This window comes from Diabrotica virgifera, chromosome 9, assembly GCF_917563875.1.
Source record: "Diabrotica virgifera virgifera chromosome 9, PGI_DIABVI_V3a".
In the NCBI taxonomy this organism is placed as follows: domain Eukaryota; kingdom Metazoa; phylum Arthropoda; class Insecta; order Coleoptera; family Chrysomelidae; genus Diabrotica; species Diabrotica virgifera.
Genome location: NC_065451.1, coordinates 192,272,840 through 192,293,119, shown reverse-complemented (window position 1 = coordinate 192,293,119; position 20,280 = coordinate 192,272,840). Strand labels below are relative to the sequence as shown.

The 20,280-nt window shown below is 36.1% G+C and overlaps 1 protein-coding gene across 6 annotated transcripts in view; it reads right to left on the bottom strand.

Moving 5' to 3' along the window:
• Positions 1 to 20,280, bottom strand: part of LOC114338523 (titin) — a 751,244-nt gene that overhangs the window by 629,859 nt on the left and 101,105 nt on the right. For all 6 annotated transcript variants that reach the window (XM_050662823.1, XM_050662825.1, XM_050662826.1 and 3 more), the window contains exons 5-7: positions 19,737 to 19,911; positions 3,859 to 4,062; positions 2,070 to 2,531 (exon numbers count right to left, since the gene is read on the bottom strand). In XM_050662823.1, the coding sequence (XP_050518780.1) occupies positions 2,070 to 2,531; positions 3,859 to 4,062; positions 19,737 to 19,911 (841 nt within the window). The remainder of the gene's footprint in view (positions 1 to 2,069; positions 2,532 to 3,858; positions 4,063 to 19,736; positions 19,912 to 20,280) is intronic.

Genomic DNA, 20,280 nt, shown 5'->3' with positions numbered 1-20,280 from the left:
TTCGATCGTTTTGATTATTCTTAGAGGTATCTCTCTTGCGTACAATAAATAGATAACGTCAGTGACGGAGCGTCCTTAGGGGCCAGAGGGTCCGGGCACCACTAAAAATATGTAATATAATAATAAATGTAAATTTTTAGTTACGATTCTATTATACAATATTTTATATAAATATGCATTAAATAATTTATTTGTTCATGCATATCGTTTTTTCTCGTGATATAAAAATAATATATTGCACAATCACGCACCGTACTTCTCTATTAATTGTCACCATGCGCTGCACTGGCCGCATAGAACCGTTCGATGGGCCCGTTTACCCTGGCCCTTGCTCCAAACAGTATTATTTCTTTTACTAGTCGTTGCAGTCACGGTCGTAGGTACCGGCTGTATTGCATTGCATGTTCTACTGTCGTCAATAATCCTAGGCAGGCCGTAGTTTAGGGGCCCGTTTTGTGTGGCCCTTCTGTATAGTTAATACGCTGTTTCGGTGTGATAACGTTAATTTAAAAGGAACAAAGTAATCCATTTATTACAAAGTCCTTTTTATATGAATGAATGAAATTAAACGATTAGGTGTAATAAATAAATAAAAGATTAAGTAATAAATAAACTAAGTCATTCGTTCTTCTTTTGGCCTTTAATTTGTCCAATTTTGAACCTAGGCTTCCCCCAGTTTCCTCCATTCGTTTCTGTTTAGTGCTTTCTGTTTCCAGTGCGTTCCTCCTATCTTCTTAATGTCATCTCCCCATCTCATCTGGGGTCGTCCCCTTGCTCTCTTTCCTGCCCAGGGTCTCCATTGTTGTATCGTGGTATTCCACCTATTGTCCGTTTGTCTGGAGTTTTGACTATGTGTCTGGCTATGTGTTGTCCTGCGTCTTTGACTTTTGTTTTATTTCTTACCCAGTTGTTTTGCTTTGTCTGTTAATTTTACTCCTGACATTGCCCTCTCCATGGCTCTTTGTGTTTTCATTATTTTATCAATGTTTGCTTTAGTCAAGGTCCATGTTTGGTATGCCGATGTAAGAATTAGGAGTATGCACTGGTCAAACACTCTTGTTTTTAAGTATTGTTGTAATTCGAACAACTAAGTCATTAATATGGAGCAAAGCTTTTATAGCTATCCATAAAGTCAGGTGGCTTAACCACAGAAAGTAATAAGAGGATATCCCATTACTTAGGGCATCCAAACTAACGTTCAGTACAAAGCCTCCCCATTTGTTATGTCTTTCGATGGGGAGAGGTGGTGGTATAGCTTGAGGGTCAGATAGGTACCACTCTTCATTACAGAGTGTGACCGGTTTGACCTTCGCACATGAGGGTCCCACTGTTTCATTGGAACAGACATGTTCCTCGAGGCTGGGGTTGTATGAGTATATGTGTGTGCGTGTTATTGGGTCAGTTCAGTACAGTACCTGTATATATTTTTTTGAGTCATGTTTTTCTTTCTTTATTTCATTTATATGCGGCCCAGGCCCCACTAACTGAAATTGTCACGAGCCGCCACTGGATAACGTCCTTTAATTTGACCCTGTCAAATGTCTTCTTAAGGTCCACGAAACATAAATATGCCGGTTTGTTGTATTCTAACGATTTCTCTTGAACTAGTCTCATTATAAATATAGCTTCGGTGCATGATCTTCCCGACCTAAAACCTTGTTGTTCTCCTGCTAGTGTTATAGTTTTAATCAACTTGTTTGTTATCATTTTGGTTGTTAATTTTAGTGTTGTGTTTAATAAATTAATCTCTTGTAATTTTTCAGCTCCGATATGTCTCCTTTTTGAAGAGATGTATCAGGATGCTTGATCTCCATTCTTATCGTATTCCGTTTTTGTCTAATATAATATTTAAAAAATATATGTGCGATACCGTACTGATGAGGCAAAAAGAATAGAAAACGTACAAAATATATTAAACTGAGTAATTAATTCAAGTAAAGCAATGAGACTAATAACAAATGTTCAAAAAATAATTATAATTACTAAGACCGATGATAACTCTCACATTAATCTAAATATAGGTATATGAAAGTTTACAATCAACAAGTGTAAATAATGTTGTCGCTTACCTAAACTTATTTGGTTTTCCTCTAGTTGTTTCAGCTTCTCACCAGCTGTATCAAACTCCGTGATCTTGGTGCCCATTACTAGCGTGTCAAAAACTTCAGCAGTTCTATCAAAGTATTCCGAAACCAGCCTGTAGAATCTTAAAGAAGTTATAAGAATATTTCTCCTTCTCTCCAGCCTCATTGCAAAACTTTTACAGACGAAATCCATAAAGTCTTTCTGAGATATCAAGTCTTTGTGTTGTAAAGATAAAAATTCATTGTCAGCAAAGCTATTGATCTTATTTATTAGTTCTGCGTAGGTACCGTACGTCTCCCAGCATCCCAGTTCTATGCCTTCGTGTTCTCTTCTGAGGTCTTCGGCTGAGAGAACATCATAACCTACTTTTTGGTGAGAGTTGAGAAGATTTTCTGCTGGACCTAGGATCCAGTTGATGACTTTGACTATTCCTTCTTCCAAGTAACCTAAAAATATTCCAAATAAAATTGTGATTGTTTTTGGTATTTACTTTAAAAATTAAATAAAGAAAAGCCAATTATGATGGCATATACGTGGAAAAGTTGGCCACTATTTGCAATTATTAAAAAGAACCAGTCTGTGGAATCTCTCAAACAAGAGAGAAACGATAGTCTACTACCCTTAACTCTTCTACTTAGTCTTCATGTACCATGTCTTTTCAGAACATTAGTTACCATAGCAAACTATCTTAATTACATTCAGTGCCACCCTAAATAGCATTTTTGTATCAATTCCATACCAATCTCGGAAGTTCTTTAACCATGAAGTCCTTTTTCCTGAGCTGCATTTGCCTGCTATTTTCCCTTGCATAATACTCTGTAGCGACCTATATTTGGGAGCTCTCATTACATGTCTGAAATACTCCAGATTTCTCTTCTTCTCAGCGCCAGTGTATCCTTTTAGATACACACTGGCCTCAACGCTGTGTACCGAAAAAGATACACATGGCTCGTTGTGTTCGATCGGTTGTGTCTCCTAAAAGTACACACTTTCTTAAGTTATTATATGTAGAGAATAATGTTATGGCCTGAGCCAATTTCCTGGTATAACTGGGTTTGGCCTTATTAGACACGTAGACATGAAAAGATAGGTTGTATGTAACTAGAAATTCATATAAACATACAAAAATAGAAAAATACCAAAATAAACTTCAAATAAATAAAAAAATTGCTTCAGTCACCCTAAAATAACAAAAAAACTCTATTCGTCCAAAAACATTTTGGCCCAGAATGAAAATTTTGTGAACCACCCGTGGCGCTGAAGGTGTTAATATTTTGCTTCTTGTGAAGCCTATCCGTTTCGGATGTTGGCAACCATCATGGCAATCTGTACTTTGTACACTGCTCTGAAGAGATTTGTGGTTGTGTTGAACTACGTACGGATAGATTTCAGCCAGGAAATCCTTCACCTTTCTAATCCTTGTTTGCCTTCTATTTTTCCTTGTAAAATTAGTTGAAGCAGTCCATATCTCTCGCTGTTTCTCATGATGTGGCCAAGACATTCGCTTTTGGTCTGTTTTTATTATGGTTAATAGCCCTTTTTCTTTTTGTATTCTTAACAGACTACTAATAACTTAACCTGATTAGTAGCATGGCTGGTATAAGATATCTTCAGGATTCGATGATAAATTCATATTTGGAGAGTCTCAATTTTCTTGCAGGCGGCGTCGGTGAGAGTCCACTACTTAACCCCGTACTAATGTACGGAGTACATGTAGTTAAATAATGTAAAAAATATTATTTTTTAAATTACTCAACTTCATTGGTTACTTACCTAAATCTTTGGTATCGATATACACCTTCTCCATTTCTATCCAGGCATCTTCAATTTGTAGCTGCTTATTTTTTATCCTAATTATAATTTCGTCAATTGTTTTTATAGTATCTAGTGTATCCTGAGAAGTCGAAGTATCGAAAGATTCTGAAGCAAATTTTCTCGTTCGACTATCGTATTCTATATTTTCAACTAGTTCTTTACCTAAAACAACAAAAATCTTTAATATATAGCTTTTTAATAGAAAAATATTATAGCCTTTATGCAAAAAAATAATGGAGATTGCTGCGTAAGATTCAAAACACCTGAAAACTGCTTTATAGAGTGGTTGAAGCTTATGGGTGGTGTTAGACGGAAGACAACATAGAGTTACATATTTTTCCATTGCGGCTTCTACAAGTCGAAAGTCTAACTGTGATGAAGCTCCATCAAGATTTAAACGGGCTGGTCCAGAATTTTTGAATCGGCAGAAGTGATCTCATCATTCTATAACCCGTTGTCCTTTCTTAATTCATCATCATCATCATCAATCAGCCCTGATTTGTCCATTGTTGAACATAGGCCTCCTCTAGATATTTCCATCTTCTTCTCTTCTGCGCCTCTGCCATCGAATTGATAACAATTCTTTTGAGGTTTTCAGTCCATCACGTTGGGGTATTCTTCGGCTTTGCTTGTCTGCTCGCGGTCTCTCCATTCAAGCAGTTTTTTTGTCCATTCAGTCTTTCATTTTTGCAACAGGTCCCGCCCATCTCCATTTTTGCCTGGTAATCCGTTCGATAATATCTTCCACTCCGGTTCGTCTACGTTTCTTTCTCGTTTGGGCCAATCCATGCCAAGTGGTCCAATATAAATTAAGTTGGTTGCTTGACTATTTTTAATATTTTTTATTTTTCTACCTCGTAAACTTCAGTCCATAGAGAGTACAGAATTCCAGTTATTTTATTTTTTTTTAATTTAGTTTTCCGATTACGGCCATTTTTGTTAAAGCGTATCGATTATTTTCACGGAAAACATGGCTTCGTTCTTTAGCAAATATTTTCACTGAGGTTTGTCCTAGAACAATAAATCAAAAACCAAGCTTTTTAGAAAAGTATGCTCTAAAAAAATGGTAGTAGCATTATTTAATTTCAAACTACCCTTAAAGTCTTAAATAAACCACAAAGTTTGAAGAGGTAAACTGATAAAATTCCATTTTCAGCGTTTTTTTAACAGCATAAGGGAAGCCAATAATGGTTTGTAATTTTTTTCTGCAAAAGACATACGTTGTACATACTTTAAATAAAAAAAGTTTGAGCTTTGAGACTTAATTATAATTTATTTAAATTATTATTTGGCAAATAAACATTGCTTTTCGCTTAAATTAAATGTTCAAACTGTCAAGAGGTAAGTGGGAGGCTATTTGTGATTTAATTTAAGCGAAAAGAAATGTTTATTTGTGAAATAAACATTTTTTATATTTTCTGACAGCAATACAATGTATTTTTAGTTGCCACAAGACCCCTATTCCCATTTTAAAAAAAGCATCGATTACGTCATCACGCTCTGATGGATGACGTCACGTAATATGAAATATATCCCAAAAATATGCAATATAATAAAAATAAAAATGGACCTATTTTGGCATTTCCTTAAAATCTATTGCCAAATATCGAGGTGGACTCTTTTCTTTGGCCCACTCTGCATAAATTTATTGTGAAATGTGGTGAAAATAGATTAATTTTTATTTCATTAAACATTTTATTTAAATTTTAATTAACGCTTAAATTTTGACGATTTTGATTTTTGACCATTTTTTCAGGCCTGTAACTCCTATATGACGTAAGTCTGCAACTTCAAATTTTTACTCCTTATTCTACTTGCTAGGGGCTAACATTCAGCCAAATTTAAAATTTTTTCATTCGTGCCCATCAGAGATATGAAGGGTCAAACTTTGAGATTTTTCAAAAAATTACGTTTTTGAGATTTTTTTTGAAAAAATTTACTAAGCCTCAAAGCTCAAACTTTTTTTATTTAAAGTATGTACGTATGTCTTTTCCAGAAAAAAATTACAAACCTATATCGGCTTGCCTTATGCTGTTAAAAAATGCTGAAAATGGAATTTTATCAGTTTATGTATTCAAATTTTGAGGTTCATTTAAGGCCTTAAGGGTAGTTTGAAATTAAATAAGTTATAGGCAGTTTTTAGAGCATATTTTTCTAAAAAGTTTGGTTTTTGATTTATTCTTCTAGGACAAACCTCAGAAAAAATATTGGCTACAAAGCGAAGCCATGTTTCCGTGAAAATGATCGACACGCTTTAACAAAAATGGCCGTCATCGGCAAACTAAATTTTTTTAAAATAAAATGAATGCAATTTTGTACTCTCTAAAGACTGAAGTTTAAAAGGTAGAAAAATAAAAAATATTAAAAATAGTCAAGCAACCACCTTTGGACCACTTGGCTTAGATTGACCTGTTTCTAAGCTTATTCCAAGCATTGACCTTTCATAATTATTACAAGTAGTGATTTAGTCGATTTTTGATCTAATCAGAGATTTATACTTACTTACTTACTTAGTCCTAAGCCTTTCTACCTTTAGGTGTAAGGCTGGTGGAGTTGAGTTTGGCATTGTAGTCTCCATGCTTTCCGATCTTGCGCTAGGTTTCTTGCACTTTCCAATGTCAATCCCTTCTTCTCGACTTCTTTCCTGATTTCATCTACCCACATAACTCTTGGTCTCCCTCTTTCTAGAGGGAAACTAGAACCAATCAATGAAAAAATAGTAGAAGGACAACTTAGATGGTTCGGGCACGTGTGTAGAATGTCGAACGAGAGGCTAACAAAACGAGTGTTCGAAACGAGAGTGCAGGCGAAAAACAAAAGAGAAAAACAGAGATTTATAAAGCATATTATATTACAGGACATAATTATAGTATCTTAATTTTTGTAATATTTACGGAAAGTTGACAGAACTCTTTGAACAGCACACCACTGAATGATAGCGTTAATATTAAGATATTTAGGCTGAAGAAATGACTCGCTTTCGTATTGAAATCAACCACGACCACCCTAATTATAGTCATTGGTGTCTATTGCAACCACATTTTTATAAATAATTAATTCAAACGGTTAAAGATTTGTAAAAAGTCGTTCGTAATACATTCTACGCTTCAGTTACCTCCTGCAATCTGCATTAGTTAATTTTTCTGTCTTTAATCCAGATACTAAACCAAGAATCTGATTGAGTTTTTGTGATCGCGTCTTGATTGATTATTGAACTGTTAAGATTGACTTAATAATTAAAATAACTGTTGTTCCACTATTATTGATCCATCGAAAAAAAAACTTAATTCGACGAGTCTGAGAATTTGTCTTCCAAAAAGGAAGTCGACCATTTAGCTATCAATATAGAATGGCTTCAAATGACGTGACAGTTATGAATAATAAATATTATCAAAATAATAATAAAAACTGCATATTGCAGATGATGTAGCAGTAGCTATCATTAGTAGGAGCAAGACGGTTAATGGAAGTGTTTAAGGAAATTGATCATGAGGTACGAAAAAGAGGCACAAAATAAAAACAGAGGTGTAACCAGGATGATCCTAAGGGGGGGGTTACATCTACTTGAAGGTCTCTGTGGGTATGGAATAATAATGGTGTTAAGCGTATAGAGCTCAAAGTACATCCAAAAGGGGGGTTATAACCCCCAAAACCACTCCCTGGTTACGCCTATGAATAAAAACAATATTACAATAGACAAAATACTGTCGAACGCGTGGGTGCCTTCACATATCTGGGCACATGAATCAATCAAAATAATTTCGTAAGTATCGAAGTTAATGCACGTATTTCCAGCGGATATCGTACATAATATGCTAATAAAAGATTGATATTTAATATCGAAATTATTAGACAAAAGAACAAAAATGACATCTCTCTCTCCTGTCATTTCCCCATTACTGAGGATCGTGATTTCTTCCAATATTCCTAACAATGTTTCTCCATTGGTCTCTATCTTCAGCTGCTCTAAGAGCTTCGCAGAATGAGTTTCCAGCTGAATGCTTTATTTGCTCAGACCATCTAGTTGGTGATCGTCCTCTTGATCTTCTCCCCGGAACGTTTCCAGAAACAATTAATCTCTCCAAACTGCCGTCACCTCTGCGAACCACGTGACCAAAGAATTGCAGTATTCGTTGCAGACATATTGTGGACAGCCTTTTTTTAATATTGAGTTGGTTTAGAATGGAAACGTTTGTCCTATGAGCTGTCCAAGGTATGCGCAGCATTCTTCTCCAGCACCACATCTCAAAGGCATCAATTTTTTGGCGCTCGCATGCGCGAAGAGTCCAAGTCTCTGCTCCGTATAGAAATATTGAGAATACAAGGGCATTCACCAGTCTCATCTTGAAATTTTGAGAGAGAGATCTGTCTTTCCAAAGTTTAGTTAGGCGACTCATCGAATTTTTTGCCATACCAATACGTCTCCGAACTTCTGCTTCACAGTTACCATCGTTAATTATACTAGACCCGAGATAGACAAAGGTGTTTACTATCTGGTATTCCTGTAATATGTTAGTCAGTTGAATAGTGTCAAATCTGTCGACCACCATTATTTTTGTCTTAGCTTTATTGATTTTCAGACCAACTTTATTGCTTTCGTACTCAACTTTTCGCAGAAGATCAAACATTTCTTGCTCATTTGCTGCTATAAGTGTAGTGTCATCAGCAAATCTTAAATTGGAGATTTTTCTACCAGCTACTGTTACTCCACCGGCCCATCCTTCTAAAACCATCCTCATGACATGTTCACCATAAATGTTAAATAAGTCAGGTGACAACACGCATCCTTGTCTAACACCTCTCTCGGTCTTGAATTGGTTTGAGAACTTCTGATCTAGTCGTACTGTCGCTATATTAGACTGGTACAGATTTTTAATAAGTGTCACCAGGTGCATTAGTGCGCCCATTTCTATTAAAATTGACCACAGATTTATCCAGCTTACACAATCACATGCCTTTTGGTAGTCAACGAAGCATATAATCATAGGTACTTGAAATTCTCTACTGACTTTTCAATGAGTTGTCTCAGGTTCAGGATTTGTTCCCTTGTACCTTTACCCTTTACAAACCCCGCTTGTTCCTGAGGTATTTGGTAATGTAGATACGTTTTTGATCTGTTGTTGATGATATGCAACAAGATTTTACTAGCATGTGTTATTATTAGTGACAGCGTGCGGTAGTTTTCACATCTGGTAGTAGTTCCTTTTTTGTGTAGTGGGATATAAATTGAGGTACACCAATCAGATGGCCATTTACCTGAATTCCAAACAGCGACACAGATAGAATGGATGATATGTAATCCTTTGTTACCTAGTAACTGTAGTATTTCACATGGTATTGAATCAATGCCTGGAAAATGACTAATACAGAACGCTAATTAGAACCGTAGCAAGTAGCAACCTATGGTTGTCAAAATGGTTGTTATTGCCTCATTGCCTGTTTGGGCAATGTCAAAAAAGAGGATCGCAATATATGACATTCGAGGGCAAGTATTTGAGAAAAGTATACTGCACGTTAGAGGTGGACGGCACATGGAGAAATCGGAGACATGATGCCATGTCTCTGATTTCTCATAACTCTAAAGACTATGTAACTATTGAGCCTTGAGGAAAGCTATTTTATCAGAGTAGGTATAATTGTGTCATTTTTTTGCCGATTTTATTTTTCACTTCGTATCTTGGATGCAAACAATTTGAACTTATCTTTAAGTAAATACAACCACTACAATAGGCGTAACCAGGGGGTGGTTTTGGGAGTTATAACCCCCTCCTTTTGGATGTACTTTGAGCTCTATACGCTTAACACCATTATTATTCCATACCCCTCAGAGACCTTCAAGTAGATGTAACCGCCCCCCCCCCCCTTAGGATCATCCTGGTTACACCTCTGACCACTACTTTGTAATTTGAAAAAACATCAAATCGTTACTAGCATTAATGGGATAAAAAATCCATTAGTTTTTAATGGAGCCCCAGAAAATAAGGAACAAAATACGGCTAGTTCTCCATCTTGTAATACCCGTGAATCATTTTTTAAGTATTTGAAAATTCCGTGTAATGGAAGTTTTACGATAATGTTATTACAGGAGAATCATTGTTTGTTATTATACCTTGATGCACGTGTGCTCATTGTTTCGAGACTGTGCGATAACGTTAATTTGATAAGACTTGTTTTATTGGTCAACTATTTATGTACAAACGACATCAGTCTATGATTTAAAGTTATTAGCTACTTAAATGACTAATAGTGTGTATATAGAAATGGAAAATTTATAAATATTTTAGTTATTACAAAATAAAATTAGAACAGATACATCTACTAATAATGCTTGATTGAAGTCAAAACAATCTCAGAACATGAAATATCGATTTAAGAAATTGAAATTTAAGGAAATATTAAATAGTTCTAGATTCTAGACGGTTCTAGTAAGCACAGTAGAAACTAGTAAAATTTTCTTGCACATCATCAAAAATGGATTAAAATTTACCTGCATTATCAAATACAGCAGAAACAAGCGGTGTTTGTAAAGGGAAAAGGTACAATTAAGCAAATCTTAAAACTGAGAAATCTTATTTAAAAGTCAAGAGAATTCCAAGTACTTATGATAATATGCTTTGTTCACTATCAGAAGGTATTCGATTTTTAAGAAATCTTTGGTCCATTTTAATGGAGATGGGTGCACCGATAAACCTGGTAAAAATTATTAAAAATCTGTACCAGTCCAATATGGCAAAAGTACGACTATTAGATTAATAATAAATGTATCGAGCCAATTCAGGGGATCGCTGGGGAACAGAGGATTAAGAGGGTTAACAGGTTGACTGCCATAAGTACTACATGCCACGGCGGTCGTATAAGACCGATTTGATATGGTCTGTGATATAATTCCTCTTTTGCCAGAGGGTGTGTAGAGAAGCTGAATTATTGCAGTATTCGACCGCTATGGCATACAGCCATCACATATAGGTCTGGATCCCGCGTATGAAAAAAAAGTTGATTAATAGCAAGCTGAAAATTTGTTAACAGCTTAAGGGTGTCTAGTCGGACAAACTTTGATATATAGGAACACTGGAACAGGGGAAGTTTTAATTGTGGAACAGGTTAAATATTTGGAAAGGTCAGACCACGAAAACGGCACATGTATTTTGTCCGACAGAACAGACTTAAACTAGCCGAACAGAGATTAAACTCTCATGAAAAAATCAGACTGCTATTTATCACCAAATGGGCGTTTTAATGAGTGGAACATGTAGAATATGTCAAATGACAGGAATTATGACAGGTGATAAATAGCAGTCTGATTTTTTGCATGAGAGTTTAATCTCTGTTCGGAGAGTTTAAGTCTGTTCTGTCGGACAAAATAAATGCGCCGTTTTCGTGGTCTGACTGTTTCAAAATTTTAATCTGTTCCACAATTAAAACTGCCCCTGTTCCAGTGTTCCCATATATCAAAGTTTATCCGAGTAGACACCCTTAAGCTATTAACAAATTTTCAGCTTGCTATTAATCAACTTTTTTTTCATATGCGGGATCCAGACCTAATATACATATCAGTTTTCATTTTGGCAGAATAGGGGAGACTGAAATGATATCGAAATTTTGACATGTCTTTATTTTGAGTAAAAAATATAAAAATGTAAAAACTATTCATTCTAAACTAAATAACATACAAAAGGTAAATAAGAACATGAAAGAAATTAAAAGATTTTAAAGATTAAAATTAAAATTTTATTTCAAGAAATAATAAATGTGTTTACTATTATACATATAACTGTGTACGAATTATAGCCGTGTATCCCAAAATAACACGAGCACTTTGTCTTAAGGGTCGTTTAAACACAGCGATAAATCAAACAACTTATCAAGGTCAATCGAGTTGTTGCAACTTATCATTGTGTGTAAACGGTGCATCGCACAACTTATCAAAGTTGGAGTTGGGTTGAAGGTGGTATCGCATTGAATCGCAGCGTCTAAACAGTGTTTCAACTTGTCATCACAACTAGTTGCTGTGACTTATCGTTGTGTTTAAACGACGCTTTACTAAAGGGTCGTTTAAACACAGCGATAAATCAAACAACTTATCAAGGTCAATCGAGTTGTTGCAACTTATCATTGTGTGTAAACGGTGCATCGCACAACTTTTCAAAGTTGGAGTTGGGTTGAAGGTGGTATCGCATTGAATCGCAGCGTCTAAACAGCGTTTCAACTTGTCATCACAACTAGTTGCTGTGACTTATCGTTGTGTTTAAACGACGCTTAACAATGAAACCTTAAGGGGCGTTTAAACACAGCGATAAGTCACAGCAACTAGTTGTGATGACAAGTTGCTGTGATTTGTTGAGATTGAAACGCTGCGCTGTTTAGACGCTGCGATAAGTTGACCACAACAAGTTGAAGAGGGGACCATTGTGTACATTAGACCCTTTTAGACCCTTCAATGAATTATAACTAGTTTTCATCCTAAACAAATAGATCCTGTTACTTTCAAAATATAAAGGTTGGGTATGTTATACAGGGTATTTACAAAGTTATAACCAATTTTATATGAAAATCGTAACAAGTTCAACTCACTGTATAAATAAAAATAAGCACAACGGCAATGGTTTATTGATGCCATATTTTTTTATTTATTGTCAAAATTTTTAAAAATGATTGATATTGCTAATTTACTTTATATCTAATAAAGGGTGAGTTAAAACTCAAGTACATTATTTTTTCAGTAAAATTTAAATGGGATACCCTGTATTTTATATCACTATTAAAAAGTACCATTACCATACTTTCATTTATATACAACATTCCCTATGCGTACGTTCAGAGTGGAGCGAAGAAAGAGTGCGAGCAAAGAGCACGAGCAAAGAAGTGCACAGAATGGAGCGAAGAAAGAGTACGAGCAAAGAGCAAAGAAGTGCTAAACCAGAGTGGAAGCTGGTAGTTACGCGAGACGAGAGTTTAGTTCTTTCCCACGCGGCAGGCATAGATAGTTAATTTCTTTTTTTTTTTTTTTTTAGATAACTCCTCATTGAAAACGTGGTACTTCCTAACTCGCAGAAAATGTTAGAGAATTCATCGTAAAGGGAGGTATACATATGCGCTCTGCGCGGTGTGCGAGCCGCTCGCGCGCAGCATATTCGTCAGATTAGTACGTGTTTTCAAGTGGCGCACAAACGGCACGCACACGGCGCACCACAATCTAACTTCTGTCGGTTTTTCAACAAAAGCTTTGATGGTTCGCAATACGTATTTGGACGGGTTTCCGAGTGGTTTGTTGGTTTTGGCGCGCCTGAGTTGAAAATATCAAAAAAAACATTCATAAATTAAAAATTAAACTTTGTTTCTGGTGAAGCAACACAGTTGGAAAAAGCAGATATAATATTATAATTGTCACCGGAAAGCGAAAAAGGTAACGCACAACTTGAAAGAACCTATAGATTCTAGCTTCGTTTCTGGTGAAGCAACGCAGTTGGAACAAACAGATATATTATAATTGTGTCACCGGAAAGCAAAAAAGGTACCTCACAACTTGGAAGAGCCTATAGTTTTCTAACTTCGCTTCTGGTGAAGAAACGGAGTGGGAACAAGCAGATATATTATAATTGTGTCACCGGGAAGCAAAAAACCTAACGCACAACTTGGATGAATCTATAGTTTTCTAACTTCGTTTCTGGTGAAGCAATGGAGTTGGAACAAGCAGATGTATTATAATTGTGTCACCAGAAAGCGAAAAAGGTAACGCACAACTTGGAAGAACCTATAGTTTTCTAACTTTGCTTCTGGTGAAGCAACAGGGTTGGAATAACCAGATATATTATAATTGTGTCACCGGGAAGTGAAAAAGATAACTCACAACTTGGAAGAGCCTATAGTTTTCTAACTTCGCTTCTGGTGAAGCAACGGAGTTGGAACAAGCAGATGTATTATAGTTGTGTCACCAGAAAGCGAAAAAGGTAACGCACAACTTGGAAGAATCTATAGTTTTCTAACTTCGCTTCTGGTGAAGCAACAGGGATGGAACAACCAGATATATTATAATTGTGTCACCGGAAAGTGAAAAGGTAACTCACAACTTGGAAGACCCTATAGTTTTTTAACTTCGCTTCTGGTGAAGCAACAGGGTTGGAACAAGCAGATATATTATAATTGTGTCACCGGTAAGCGAAAAAGGTAACTCACAACTTGGAAGAACCTATAGTTTTCAGGGACTACCTTTTTCGCTTTCCGCTGACACAGTTATAATATTATCTGCTTGTTCCAACTGCGTTGCTTCACCAGAAACGAAGTTAGAAAACTATAGGTTCTTCCAAGTTGTGCGTTATCATATTCGCTTTCCGGTGACACAATTATAATATATCTGCTTGTTCCAACTGCGTTGCTTCACCAGAAACGAAGTTAGAAATATATAAGTTCTTTCAAGTTGTGCGTTACCTTTTTCGCTTTCCGGTGACAATTATAATATTCTGCTTGTTCCAACTTCGTTGCTTCACCAGAAACAAAGTTAAATTTTTAATTTATGAAGGTTTTTTATATATTGATAACGATTTCCGAAGTTAAAGTTGAAACGTCAAGTAAACTTGATTTCATACTCGAATTGTGGCTTATGTCCAAATAAAATAGTAAATCTTATTTTGTATTTCTCACGCCGGTAAGAAGACAACAATGAAATGACCTTTTTTACATTGGTCCACATGTATATTTTTTATTTTAGCTTCGAGATGGATAACGTCACTAGTATGTAAATGCCAAAAAATCATAATTTAAATATAAAAATCGACCTGTTTCCGGATTTTTTAGTCGTCGGTTTACGAAATAATGAATCTATTCCATTTGGTTTTGCCACACTGTAGAATGTAGAACTATGGAATCCTGAGAAAACTAATAGTATTTTTGAGAAATTTAAACGCATAATGAAAGATTTGCCTGAATTCAGGTTGCCTGGATGACACAATATGGAGAAATAAAAATATTGGAAAAGATATGAAAGGCAGAATTTACAAAACAGTCATCAGAACAATAATGACATACGCGGCAGAAACACGACCCGACACAGAGAGGACAAAAAGATTGCTCGAAACAGCGGAGATGAAAACCCTTCGAAAAATCGATGGTGAGACTCTATGGGACAGAGCTAAAAGTGCAGATATACGACAGAAGACAGGGTAAGAAACAGAACAATATAATGGAATGACCACATAAGCCGAATGACAACAGAGTAGTCAGGACAGCGAGAGACGGTTTCCCTATAGGCAGACGATCAGTGGTAAGACCACGAAAACGATGGAACGACAACTTACTAGAGGCACATTGAAAAAACAGACAGCCATGTCTATACAAAAAGAAGAAGAATAATAATTTATGAAAATTTTGATAATAAATAAAAAAATGGCATCAATAATCCATTGCTTTTGTGCTTATTTTTATTTATACAATGAGTTAACTTGTTACAATTTTCATATAAAATTGGTTATAACTTTGTAAAATACCCTGTATAACATAACAATCCTTTATACATTTGTAATGGCGAAGTTAAGAAGATTTTGAATATAAAATAAAATACAGGTTGTTTCAATAAAAAAAAATTAAGTTTGGTCTGCCACTATGTTATCGAACACCCTATGTAACATTCTAATTAATTTTATAAATGTGAATCTCAAAGTTGGCTACAATTTTTGTTATTAACTTTTATTGCTATTTATTACTATAACGGATCTACGTAGCTTTACCCCACTAATCAATCACCCTGTACATTATTTAATTGGATATGTAAATAAATTCTAATTCTGTAAGATTTTCCTAAATTGATGCAACCCAAGTCCAATGATAAATCGCTGTACCGTTTAGACACGACGATAAATTAAAACAACTCGATCCTTGTGATAAGTTGATGCAATCCGATACCAACCTCAACCCAACTCCAACTTTGATAAGTCGTGCGATGCACCGTTTACACACAATGATAAGTTGCAACAACTCGATTGACCTTGATAAGTTGTTTGATTTATCGGTGTGTTTAAACGATCCTGATTTTACTGATAAAATATTAGTTAAATCAACCACTCAGCGGAATAATGCACAACAAGTCTCATCATGAACAGAACGACCGCCCGACCGACCGCTTGGCACCACGGGAATAAGTATGCCGCCCTCGCCCCGGCGGTCGTATTCGATTTCCAAAAATATGGACTAATAAACAAAATCGGTAAAACATTAGTAATGCAAGTATTTCAGTTGGTTGCCAGATGAACTTTTTTCAACTTGGCACCAGGGACTTTTTTAAACATTTTTTTCTGGCAGTCAACCTGTTAAATAAGGATGCGTCTTGTCACCTGACTTATTCAATAGTAAATGGTAAACCCTTAGTAGTGATGTTGAAAAAGTATCTATTCGTTACAAAGTACTCGTTACTTACGAATACCGAAAGTAACGATTACTATACAGAGAGGCACATCGTTACTTTGATTACTTTGATTACTCTGATTACTTCGTTACTTCGTACCAATCGTATTAGAGCGAGTAACGACTATTGTATCTACTTTGATTATTCTGATTCATTGGTTACTTCGTACCAATCGTATCAGAGCGAGTAACGACTATTGTATCTACAACCAGTACACTTGATTACTTTCTACCAATCGTATCCCAGCGAGTAACGGACGGGAGCGGTATTTTACAAGTGTTATCGAATATCGTTATCGGTATGAAGCGTTTTAAGGGTATGTGGGCGAGGAGAAGATAGAAGATGAAACAGAGGGAGGTATAATGGTATACGTAAAATATATAATGTGTGTCATTAACAAAGATCGAATGCGAGAACCCTATATTTTTATCTAGATCTACGCTATTGGCCGATGTAGATTAGATAGTAGGTAATTCACAAATTCACAGAATGAAAATAAAAATAAATGCTACCTACTGAGAAATACGATTCTCGATATGATTACCGGTACTCAAATACAAAAGTAACAAAACTAATCATAGTAATCAAAGTAACGAATACTGTAAATGATTACTTTATACAAAAGTAACGATTTGTAATGAATACTCGAAAGTAACTATAATCAACATCACCAACCCTTAGACAAGGAATTTTCCTTGTCTAAGGGTAAACCTGTCATGAGGATGCCTTTAGAAGTATGGATCGATGGAGTAACGGTGACTGGTAGAAAATCTGTAATTTAAGAATTTGTTGATGACTCTATATTGATAGCAGCAAGTGAATAAGAAATGCCAGATCTGCTGCGAAGAGTTGAGCTGAAAAGCATCAAAATTGGTCTTGATTTTATTAGAAAAGACAAGACATAAAAATAATGGTGATAGAGAGATTCGACACTATTTAGCTGAGTAAGCACTTGTAGGAATCCCAGATAGTGGCAGCTTCAACTATCCCGGATCTACATAGTATAACTAACGATGGCAACTAGGAAGCAGAAATTCGGAAACGCAGTGGTATGGCGATGAGTCACCCAACTAAAGTTTGAAAAGACCGATTTATATCTCAAAAATTTTAGATGAAATTGGTGATTGCACTTGTTTTATCAATTTTTATAAGGGCATAAAGTTGGACTCCTCGCGAACACGAACGCAAAAAATGTATACCTTTGAGATATGGTGTTGAAGAAAAACGGGGTGACAATAATTTGGAAACGTTTCGGGAACAGAATCAAGAGGACAATCACCAACCAGATCTTCTTCTTGCAGGACCGTCTCCTATCGGAGGTTGGCTACCATCACAGTAATCTTAACTTTGTTGGCTGCAGCTCTGAACAACTGTATTGAACTGCATCCATACCACTCCCTTAAATTTCGCAACCAGGAAACCCTAATACGTCCCACATTTCTCTTTCCCGAGATCTTTCCTTGGATTATGAGTCTTAGCAGAGAGTACTTTTCTCCTCTGATTATGTGACCTAGATATTCCAGTTTTTTCGTTTGTATGGTTTTTATGACTTCGCATTCCTTCCCCATCTTCAGCAAAACATCTTGATTTGTTACTCTTTCTGTCCATGACCAAAATGGTCTAACCAAATTCAGAATTCAGCTTGTTATACATTCTGCGAAACACTTAGAGTAGCTTACAATAAAAACCAATGGAGAAAATTTGTTAGGAGTAATGGAGGAAATCACGATTTTCAGTAATGGGAAAACGACAATGAAGAGAGGGAGAGGTTAAATGGAAAAATTTGGTACTTATCAAATTTATCTAACACACACACTTACTTTACTTTATCATGTCCGGACATGTCATTCATAAAATTTCAGCCCAGTATCGGGCTACGTCGGTTCCGTGTTCGTTGGCGAGCCACAAATCTTCGAGGGTACAGCGATAAGGACAGTTTCTGCATGTAAAAAGATGTTCCATATTCTGCCTTTCTCCACAGTTACAGTTCACATCATCTTGGTCTATTTTCCCCCATTTTACCATGTTCTGTTTCACTGGAGCGACCCCCGTTCTTATCCTATTCATAGTTTTCCAAGTTTTAAAGTCTAGAGACTGGCCGGTCCATTGAACCTGAGGAAGAGGAAAATACTCAGGCGGTTCATCCTGCACTGTTCCAAGGAAACTTTTCCTGGATTTTAGTCGCTTTCGTGGTGTTCGAGCTTTGTATAGGGCATGCCGCTCGACCGCAATCTGTTTAATTTTCTCTATGTGTTCAGCAACGCCTCTGAGTGTTGAGGGTTCTGCAAAACCCGCTGCCTTATATAGGTTTGAAAGTGGCGTTGGTTTGATGCACCCCGTTACTATCCTGCATGTTTCATTTAGAGCAGTATTAACTTGTTTAGCGTGGGCAGATCTGCCCCAAACTGGGCACGCATATTCAGCAGTTGAGAAACACAGTGCCTGTGCCGTTGTTCTTAAGACGCCAGGACATGCACCCCATTTACTTCCCGTTAGCTTTCTTAGTATGCTGTTCCTAGTTGTCACTTTCCCTCTCGTTTTTATGCAATGTTGTCTGTAGGTGAGGGACCTGTCCAGAGTTACTCCAAGATATACAGGTTGGTCTGTGTGCTCTAGTATATTACCATTCCACACAATTTGAAGTTTTCGCTTGGCTTCCTTGGCGCGAAGGTGGAAGGCGCAGTCTTGTATTTTAGAAGGATTGGGTCTTAGAGAATGCTGCAGATAGTACTCTGTCATTGTTTTTAAGGTAGTTTCGAGTTTCTCTTCCACTTATTCAAAGCTATTTCCTTGAGCACACACAAATATGTTATCATTTAGTTGCCTTGTTATCAGCTACATGTTGCAAATATGCGCTGAAATACATTGCATGGTCATCCATGATTGAAATGGAAACTAAGATTGGCTTCACACATTGTTAGGATATCAGATAACAAGTACCTACACGAAGATATTGACATTCTCAAACGCAGAGGTCAGAAGTGCGTAGAAGACTGTGTAGAAAATGTATTTATGATATGGAAGAAGATCTTACGATTTGAAGGGTCCGAAGATGGAGGGAAGTTGCTAGGAATCGACAGGAGTGGCGACTTCTCTGTGTGCATGCCAAGATGCACAAAGAATTTTCGCGCCCATTATGACGATCATGAACATTTGAAATAATTTCTGCTTTTATTATAAAATCAAACGTTTAATTCTATAAAACTCCTATAAAAATAAAGGCCTATTAAATATTGTCCTTATAATCTTTAAAATATTTTACCGTAAAGTTAAAAAAAGTACAGACAACCTTGAACCCTATATAGTAGTAAAGAATATAGTACCTAAGTATGCATAAACATAAGAAAGTCATAAAAAATCTTTTAATAAAATATGTGACAATATAAAAGAAGATGAGGAGGTGTGAATGTCTCGTTACTTAAGAATATATTATAAAATTTACCTGTTTCGGTTGCGTTAAAGACTAACATTTTAGTGGACTCGGCCATGTCGGAACTGGTATTTATGGCTTCTTGAACTTGACTAGGTCGTAACATTTTACTCGCCATAACATACTGGTATAGTTCATCCAGCTCTTTCAGAGTGACGTCGCAATCGGAATAGAATTCCTCTACTTTCTGTAAAATAAAAAAAATTGGGGATTAATGCAAGGTATTTAAATAATATATAGAAGAAGATAACCTACTGAGATATATAGTTCAGAATAATTACCTACTCAGGTAATACCTAACAGGTAATCACATATTATGAGATATCAATTTTACATGCAGTATGGTGCAAATGTTTGTGGTAGGGGAGCAAAGTATGCTAAATGTGCAGTCACTCGAGCGCTTTGGGGACCTATTCGGTTGTGAAGAGTGGGTTCTAAAACCAAAAAAGGTTAAGTAAAATTTTCCATTGTAGTGGGCGCTTGCTAGTTTTTAATTTAATTTTCCATTTCCAACAATCGTTTTTTCCGATTATAACGCCATCTATCCATAATTCGA